Genomic DNA, 9,684 nt, shown 5'->3' with positions numbered 1-9,684 from the left:
AAAAAAAAAAAAAAAAAAAAAAAAAGAAGGTCATATAACCTATGTATTTTGGATCTCTTCCATGTGAATTAATGTACTATTCAGGAATGTTCTGGAATAGAGAGATGAACAAGAACAAAAAATGGGCTCTGATCTTAAAGAATCACTGTTTCTGGGCTTGTTCTCTACCTAAATGGAAATAAAACGAGCTTTCTCCCCCATGCTATTGGAGTTTAACAGCTGGTTTATAGGAGGCTGGCCCATTTTTAATTACTGGTCATAGGAACTCTTCAGTCTTAGTAAGCCCAGTATCATTTCAGTCCATTTGGTGGATCAAGCTTCATTGTTATACCCTTCAACAGATGTTACTGGTACCTACTGAGAATGACACTTGGGCCTTTCAAAACAAAGTTGAAAATTCAGTAAATTCTTAAACCTGCAGGAGTTGCAAAACGTTTTATTCTTCGGACTGGTTGTAAATTAGTAAAGGTTTAGAATTGCCCTGGGAAAACCACCACCATGCATTCTTAGACTGTCTTCCTCAATTTACCTTCGGTACTGAATCCATCCACACAAGGTGACTTCTTGACCTAAGTGAGACGAACGCAACTCTCCACATGTGTTGGTCCGGACAGCAAAGCTACTGAATTCTGTTTTTTTTTTTTTTAAAAAAAGAAAAGAAACGTTAAAAGGCAAGATTAAAAATACATCACTTGCAGGTTGCTTAACAATAAAAATTCTCAAAATACATCTAAGGTATGTCAGGGAAACAGGTCATTCACTATTAAATTTACCTGCAAATGTATCAAAAGCCAAGTGAATAACCGTAAATTTCTGTCTTGTGTTAGGAAATCAAAATTTTTTTGATCTTCTAGTATTTGCATTTACCTAAAATCCTAATCACCCAATTCTTAATACTGCACATTTCTTCCCCAAATGAAATAGGATTTTAGAAACTGTAGAAATGGATGGTGCACGAACTATTTAGTTTTAATATGAATCTACTGTTTAACAGCCACTTGTACACTAGAAAACACTATTATATTCTGTGAAAAATGATTTTTTTTTTCCTTTTTTTTGAGACGGAGTCTCGCTTTGTCGCCCAGGCTGGAGTGCAGTGGCGCGATCTCAGTTCACTGCAAGCTCCGCCTCCCGGGTTCACGCCATTCTCCTGCCTCTGCCTCCCCAGTAGCTGGGACTACAGGCCCTGCCACCACGCCCAGCTAATTTTTTGTATTTTTAGTAGAGACGGGGTTTCACTGTGTTAGCCAGGATGGTCTCGATCTCCTGACCTCATCATCCGCCCGCCTCGGCCTCCCAAAGTGCTGGGATTACAGGCGTGAGCCACTGCGCCCGGCCGAAAAAGGATTTTTTAAGGTATCAACCAAAAGCAGAGTATTCTATATATTACGTGGTTACCTTTTTGTGGTCTTTCTAAAAACTCGGGGAAAAAATCTGCCTTATAATGAATGAAAAGAGTGAATGATCTGCTTCTACACATACGGCTATCCAGTTAAGAATGGGGGAAAATATGGAATAAAAGCTCTCTGGTCGTAGATAACAGGTTGAAGTACTGTTCACAGGACAGATCTCTTCGCTATTTTCACCTGGATTTCTCCTCTGTGAACTCTGCACCAGACTTCTGTGGAGAGAACCCCAGATAGGTTGGGTGGTCCTTCGGATGGGTCTGGATAAACCCCTGTACAGGTGACTTAACCAAGAAGGGAAGGACATGTTGGAGCCACACGATGGCGAAAAACAATCACGAATCCCACGCTGCCGGTAGTTAAAAGCTTTGGAAATACACAGAAATCTCTTAAAATTCCAGGAGTTCCCACTTTCTTCTCGAATATTTAAGTCCTCCGCACAACATTCGAGTACACGTGTCTAGAAACAAGACAAATCTCCAAGGTCTCTGGGGTGCTTGATGGGGTGGAGATAAAGGAAAGACCTTTCCCCGAGTCTTAAAGCATCAGTCTGCACTTCTACTCAACCAGTCTGCAACCAAAAGTGACGAAGAGAGAGCGACTCCACGTAGCGGCGCCAGCCGCGAGTCCGACAACCAGAGGCGGTCACTAGGCATACGCCCTACCCTTCTTTCCACGCTTCCCGAGAGGCTCCCGCGGCCAGAACCGGAAAACAAGGAGTAACAGTCGCGTTTCAAATCTCGCAGACCTGCTGGCCGATCTCGAGTCTTCTGAAAGAGGAAGGCGACCAAAGCCAAAATCCTCCCAGAGTCCGAACCCAAACACAGATCGCCGTCTGGGTCCAAGCACGCTTCAACTCCGCCCTCTAGTGCCCAAGATTACCGGGAAGGAATTCAACGAATCAGTAGTGAGGTGCCGCCGCCATGCTTACGACGGGCGGAAATTTGAGAGAAAGCTTCCCACCAGTAGGGAAACGGACGAGCAACCGAGCACGGTTGGAAAGGTTGACGATAGCGGTTAAGTGGCTCGGCCTTGCCCTCAGTTAAAATGGCAATTTTAGTTGCTTCACTGATACGGAATCGGCGAGGCGCTAAGGAGGCTTCCTGCGTGGAGCCGCAGAGCGAGTCGGGAAACGATTTTAAACTGAAGAGGCGGCGGAGGACCGAATTGCCTTTTCACAGCGGCGTGATTTCAGAGCTGGGCTTGTCTCTGACAGGCTCAGCTGAAGAGGGACGGGTTGGGAGGCACTGTCCTTTTGCCCTTCCCCCTTCGCCAGCAGAAGCTGACTCGGCAGGAGCGAGGGTCGCAGAGCTGGGTGAGCGGAAATGTCCCTCCCAGAGTGAAGTCGCAGGGCCCGCCCCGCGTCTGAGGGAGTGGAGGTCTTCCTGGGTGCGTTTGTGTCTCTTGTGAACCCACTTGTGGTGGAGCGAGAGGGAATTTGGGAGGGCCAGGGGTTAGTCTGGCCTCTGTCTTAGCTGTCATTTTGGCGGGTTTTTTTTTTTCTTTCTTTCTTTCTTCAGGGGATTTCAGTCTCGACATAGTTTTGGAGCCGGACTTTTGAAGAATGATTGATGAATCCGAAATGGGTGACAGCGTCATCACGGCATTTTATTGGTAAAAATGCTTTGTATTGGTTCCGGATCTGCTTTAACTTTGTATTTGCCCTGCTGTGTGGTCATTATCTTCACAATACTTGTGTGTTGAGGTGTGTTTAAGCACTACGTGCATAATACCCGACTAAGTATTGGCGTTAGGGCGGTTGGATTTAGGTATTGGTGGCAATGTAGAAAAGTGATCAAGTCAGAGCCCCTTCACGGACTAACCACAAGAGAAACAACAAAGCTTTACTTGTGTGCTGTAAACTACAACTGCAAGCGGAATTGTCAAGAGAACTAGCTCTGCCAAGCTCTGGAAAACTTCTGAGGAGATGGTACATGGAAAATGGATAAGATTTGCTCAGACAAACGGGAGTAGAGAAGTATTTTTAATTGTCGATAAGGTGAATAAAAAGGCAGGGAGAATAGTAGAGAGATCATCTGTCTAGACTAGGGGGTGCATGTGTGGCTATACAGCTGTGATTTAACCTTTTAAAGAATTGTCTACTGGAACTTTCTTCACTCCCACCTCCCCTCATCCCCCAATGTTGTATACAAAACCTTAGAGGAAGTGTATGCAGAATGTTGGATTTTGGAAAGGCTACTTAGGGTAAGAACTGAAGTAGTAGAAAATGAACCTGGATAGGATCAGATAATAAGATCAAATACAGTAGTGCCTTGAAAACCAGACAGGAATTCTGATTCGACTTCATATAGCTGTATGGGAACTGTTATGGGATCTCAAGCAAGGTAATGATAAAAGTGGTGACAATGAAAGACGTGATGGATTAGGGAAAGGGGCTAAGATTGGGAACAAGATAAGTAGCTATAATTGAGAATGAGAGTGAAGCCCACATCTAAGAGGACAAGTGTATATCTTTTTAAGAAATATGTCAGAGGCCAGGTGTGGTGGCTTATCCCTGTATTCCCAGCGCTTTGGGAGGCCAAGGCAGGCAGATCATCTGAGGTCAGGAGTTCAAGACCAGCCTGGCTAACATGGTGAAACCCCATCTCTACCAAAAAATACAAAAATTAGCCAGGCATGGTGGTGCACGCCTGTAGTCCCAGCTACTTGGAGGCTGAGGCAGGAGAATCACTTGAACCTGGGAGTTGGAGGTTGCAGTGAGCCAAGATCGCACCACTGCACTGCAGCCTGGGAGACAGAGTGAGACTCTGTCTTAAAAAAAAAAAAAAGAAATATGTCAGAATTTGATGATAAAGTTAACAAAGTAACAAAGTTAACTTTTTAGATGTAAAGGTGACGTTGAAGGAAGAGTAAAAGATGATGAAAGTATTTTTTTAGTGGGGAAAGAAAACGGAAGAATGGAATTATTACTGAGCAAAACAGTACAGTAGTTGGCAAAGAAAGATTGAATGAGATGTGAAGTGATGATTAGTTTTGAACTTAATGAGTCTGACAACATGAAAGTTTAACATCTTATAGGAAGTTGGAAATGCAGGACTGGGTTGCAGCTGTAATGGTCTGAAGGTAGAGATTTAGGAGTCATAGAGAATGATTATTTTCCTATGTAGAATGAATGATTTTCAGAGTCTGGGGCCACCTATTATTGGAACATGAGGGGAAAAAAGAATCAGTAAAGAAATTGGAACTATAAAAAGTAAGGAGGAGAAAAGCCCCTAAAAAATGGAGTGTCAGGAAACAAGGTCCCAGAAAGTTTAGAGGAGGAAGGATGAACAAACTTAATGAACAAAGTATTTGGCCATGGTTTTGGCAAAAATAATGATCTTCAAAAGTGCAGTTTCTTTATAGTGATAGATGGAACAAAGAGATTGCTGAAGATTTCTAGTAAAATATTTATTAGTAACTGGAGGCAATAGGTGTAGACCACGTTTCCAGGAGATTGGTCTCAGAAGGAATGAGAGGAATTGGATTTAAACACAAATTTTTAATGTTAGAAATACTAGAATATGCTTGGCAATGAAAGAAAAGGATCCTGTATAGGAGTGATTAAAGATAATAGAGAAGTGAAGTACAGCCTGGTGTGGCAGTGCATGCCTGTAGTCCCAGCTACTCAAGAGGCTGAGGTAGGAGGATCGCTTGAGCCCAGGAGGTTGAGGCTGCAGTGGTATCGGGCCACTGCACTCCAGCCTGGACAACAGAGTGAGACCCTGTCTCAAAAAAAAAAAAAAAATTGAAGTACACAAAGGAGATGGTGTCCAGGGGAGATACAAGTAAGAGGACCTTTTTGCTTCTGATTGGAAGGAAGAGTATTGGGACAGTAATATATTGATTCAAGGTATATTTATAACATCTTGATTATTGTGCTGGGCAAAATTACACATTCTTGAGTGTGAGATGAGAAGGTAAAGTAAATATAACTCATTTGCTAATCTTTAATTCATGGATTGGGCTATTTTATTTTACTTTAACATTAAATACTCAACGGACATATTTTTTCAAAACCATCCCTCTTAGTGCTGATAGTGTTTTTCTCATCTCATTTATTGCTAGACTTTTTAAAGTCACCTAGACTTTAAAATCTTTTTGGAATTCATAGCATTTCTCTTTTAAGGAGTCAAATTCAGCAGGGCTTATATTGCCTCATAATTGATCCCTGTTTAAAAGGCAGCGTGAAAGAAGTAGCTAAGTGGACTCATTGCAGAGTTAGACTGTCTGGATTCAAATCCTAACTCTTCCACTCTAACTGGCTGACTTTGGTAAGTTCCTTAACTTGTCTGATTTCCTGTTTGTCAGCTGGGAGCATGATCTACTTCATGGGGTTGTTTGAAGATTAAATGAGAAAATATAAAGGGCTTAGAAGAGTACCTGAAACGTGATGAATGCTCAATAAGTGTTAGCAATTATTGCACCAAGTAACAAATTTGAAGGAAACATTCTGTGTAAGTAGTACTGATTAAAATTCCCTTTGAAGTAGGTAATTCAATGTGCATGTAAAGCTAGGATGCTTTAGAGTAGCTGCTATTTACATTGTGTGGTGTCTAATGTAGAGTCCTGTATTCACCACAGTGAAGATACAGTTCCATCACCATAAGGAATTCTTGTGTTGCCTTTTTATAGTCACATTTATGTCCCTCCCACCCTCTTCCCTTTCCCTAATCTCTGTCAGCCATTCATCTGTTCTTCATTCCTTTAATTTGTCATTTAAAAAATGTTAAATGTATGAAATTTTATATGTGACCTTTTTGGATTGGCTTTAACATCCAAGTTGTTGCATGTATCAACAATTTGTTTCTTTTCATTGCAGAGTACTATTACATGGTGTAGATGTACCACAGTTTATTTAATCATTCACCCACTGAGTCATTTTCAATTTTTGGCTATTATGAATAAAGCTAATATGAACATTTGTAAAAATAAATAAATAAATTGTGTGGTATATGAACTTGCTCTGGACATTATTTGAGCTTTAAGGACAAATAATGCTACATGTTTAGTTCATGTATTTATTTATTAATTAGAGAGGATCTCACTCTGTTGCCCAGGCTAAAGTGCAGTGGTGCGATCATCGCTCATTACAGCCTTAAACTCCTGGACTCAAGCAGTCTTCCTGCCTCAACCTCCCAAGTGGCTAGGACTACCACCATGCTAGGCTAATTTTTTTCTTTTTTTTTTTTGAGAGATGGGGTCTTGCTATGTTATCCATGCTAGGACTACATGTTTAATTTATGGAGTTTTGTGCAAGATATAAATGGTGTCCTAATCTAACATATTGAAATTGAAGATACAGGTTGAGCATCCCTAATTAGAAAATCTGAAGTCTGAAATGTCCCATAATGTGAATCTTTTTGAATACTGACATGATGTTGGAAGGAAATGTTCACTGGAGCATTTTGGATTTCAGATTTTTGGATTAAGGATGCTTGACCAGTGTGATACAAATATTCCCAAATTTGACAAAATCTGAAATCCAAAAACACTTTTGGTCCTAAGCATTTCGGATAAGGGATGCTCAACCTGTACTATTTTAAATATAATACTATTTAAATATGGACCGAGTGCGGTGGCTAACGCCTGTCATCCCAACACTTTGGGAGGCTGGTGGATCACCTGAGGTCAGGAGTTCAAGACCAGCCTGGCCAACGTGGTGAAACCCTGTCACTACTAAAAATACAAAAAAAAAAAAAAAAAAAAATGAGTGAGGCGTGGTTGTGGGCGCCTGTAATCTCAGCTGCTTGGGAGGCTGAGGCAAGAGAATTGCTGGAGCTTGGGAGGCAGAGGTTGCAGTGAGCCGGGATCGTGCAGTTGCACTCCAACCCAGAAAACAGTTAGACTCCATCTCAAAAAATAAAATAAAATAAAATGAGTAAATATAGTAATATAACTTTTTATTCATAAAAAACTTTTCAAAGGGGTAATTGTGTAGTCGTTGAGACTAATCATAACTTTGTTGTTGTTGTTGCTGAGATGGAGTCTTGCTCTGTCTCACCTAGGCTGGAGTACAGTGGCGTGATCTCGGCTCAATGAAGCCTCCACCTCCCAAGTTCAAGAGATTCTCCTGTCTCAGCCTCCTGAGTAGCTGGGACTACAGGTGTGTGCCACCATACCCAGCTAATTTTTGTATTTTTAGTAGAGACAGGGTTTCACCATGTTAGCCAGGCTGGTCTCAAACTTCTGACCACAGGTGATCCACTTTTCCTTGGCCTCCCAAAGTGCTGGAATTACAGGCATGAGCCACTACGCCCGGCTGAGACTAACCATAACTTTGAAATGATAATTCCTTTTAATGAAAATTGTATTTTAATTTTGTGTGTCTTTTTTTTTCTTGAGAGGGTCTTGCTCTGTCACCCAGGCTGGAATTCAGTGGCATGATCACATCTCACTGTAGCCTTGACCTCCTGGGCTCATGCAGTCCTACTTCAGCCTCCTGATTAGCTGGGACCACAGGCCTGCACCACCACACCTGGCTAGTTATTTTTTATTTTTTGTAGAGATGGAGTCTCACAGTGTTGCCCAGGCTCGTCTCAGACATCTGGGCTCAAGTGATCCACCTGCTTCAGCCTCTCAAAATGTTGGGATTACAGTCATAAGCTACCATGCCTGGCCCTAATTTGAAAGTTCTATGAAATACTTCCATTTAATTGAACCAATACTTGTTTAACAATTAAAGGACACTCAGCATTGTATTTGGGTAATTATACATACATTGGGAAATATAAAGCATGGTTTCAGTGACAGTAGCTTAGTATTACTGGGGATACAAGAAATACACACTAAAAAATTGTATAAGGAAGTATATGAACACGGGCTAAAATGAGTGGTACAGACTGGATGATTGAGGAAAGTTGTGTGTGCTGATATATCTCCAAGGATGTTGTAGAACATTCTTGAGGGATTTTTTCAGACTTAGAGATGAGAGCTCATATAGCATACACACACATGCATATTCTGCTTCCAGGAATGAGCCACTGATAACAGATAACAGATAAAAGTCTATGTCATAGGTATTTCAGGACCGAAAGGTTAAAAACACCCTATTTTGAAAGGGGATCAAATTTCCAGCATGGTCTTAAAGGAGGTGAGAAGGGAAAAGGATGCTTAAGGTAGGGAATATAGTTGAGAAGCAACCACATGAAGATAAGAATATGTTTATGTCCCAGGTTGGAGAGGAGAATTAGGAAGATAAGGAGAAACTGAATCAGAAAGACCTTAAACCCAGCAGAAGAGTTTAGGATTTGTCTTGTTACTGTAAAGGTTGTTGCACAGATAAAAATCAAGTCTATTTCTGGAAGAATGGATTACTCTTAGATACGGAGAACTCTTAGTTGTGGCTAAGGAATTAGCTTTGTGAAGGGATGACAGATTGTTTTTTTTTTTTAAACATTTTTTTAAAATTTATTTTTTTGTTATACTTTAAGTTCTAGGGTACATGTGCACAATGTGCAGGTTTGTTACATAGGTATACATGTGCCATGTTGGTTTGCTGCAGCCATCAACTTGTCATTTACATCAGATATATCTCCTAATGCTATCCCTCCCCCAGCCCCCGACCCCCTGACAGGCCCTGGTGTGTGATGTTCCCCGCCCTGTGTCCAAGTGTTTTCATTGATCACTTCCCACCTGTGAGTGAGAACATGCAGTGTTTGGTTGTCTGTCCTTGTGATAGTTATGCTGAGAATGGTGGTTTCCAGCTTCATCCATGTCCCTGCAAAGGACATGAACTCACCCTTTTTTATGGCTGCATAGCTTTCCATGGTGTATATATGCCACATTTTCTTAATCCAGTCTATTATTGATGGACATTTGGGTTGGTTCCAAGTCTTTGCTATTGTGAATAGTGCTGCAATAAGCATACGTGTGCATGTGTCTTTATAATAACATGATTTATAATCCTTTGGGTATATACCAAGTAACGGGATTGCTGGGTCAAATGGTATTTCTAGTTCTAGATCCTTGAGGAATCACCACACTGTTTTCCACAAAAGTTGAACTAATTTACACTCCCACCAACAGTGTAAAAGCATTCCTATTTCTCCACATCCTCTCCAGCATCTGTTGTTTCCTGTTGTTTTAATGATCACCATTCTAACTGGGATAAGATGGTATCTCATTGTGGTTTTGATTTGCATTTCTCTGATGGCCAGTGATGATGAGCATTTTTTCATGTGTCTTTTGGCTTCATAAATGTCTTCTTTTGAGAAGTGTCTGTTCATATCCTTTGCCCACTTTTTGATGGGGTTGTTTGTTTTTTTCTTGTAAATTT

At 41.2% G+C, this 9,684-nt stretch overlaps 2 protein-coding genes across 4 annotated transcripts in view; one reads left to right on the top strand and one right to left on the bottom strand.

The window, feature by feature from the left end:
* DARS2 (aspartyl-tRNA synthetase 2, mitochondrial) overlaps window positions 1-2,267 on the bottom strand; it is a 48,112-nt gene extending 45,845 nt beyond the window's left edge. The window contains exons 1-2 of the mRNA XM_011981463.1: window positions 1,587-2,267; window positions 530-629 (exon numbers count right to left, since the gene is read on the bottom strand). Coding sequence (XP_011836853.1) covers window positions 530-629; window positions 1,587-1,713 — 227 coding nt within the window. The 5' untranslated portion in view covers window positions 1,714-2,267. The remainder of the gene's footprint in view (window positions 1-529; window positions 630-1,586) is intronic.
* Window positions 2,065-9,684, top strand: part of CENPL (centromere protein L) — a 35,367-nt gene continuing 27,747 nt past the window's right edge. For 2 of the 3 annotated variants that reach the window (XM_011981408.1, XM_011981407.1), the window contains exons 1-2: window positions 2,294-2,795; window positions 2,927-3,020. The gene's annotated coding sequence lies outside the window, so the exon portion shown is untranslated. Of the gene's footprint in view, window positions 2,796-2,926; window positions 3,021-9,684 lie in introns of all 3 variants that reach the window. The other variant, XM_011981409.1, reaches the window with a different exon arrangement.

This window comes from Mandrillus leucophaeus, unplaced genomic scaffold, assembly GCF_000951045.1.
Source record: "Mandrillus leucophaeus isolate KB7577 unplaced genomic scaffold, Mleu.le_1.0 Scaffold226, whole genome shotgun sequence".
NCBI classification, from domain to species: domain Eukaryota; kingdom Metazoa; phylum Chordata; class Mammalia; order Primates; family Cercopithecidae; genus Mandrillus; species Mandrillus leucophaeus.
This window is presented reverse-complemented; position numbering and strand designations above follow the sequence as displayed.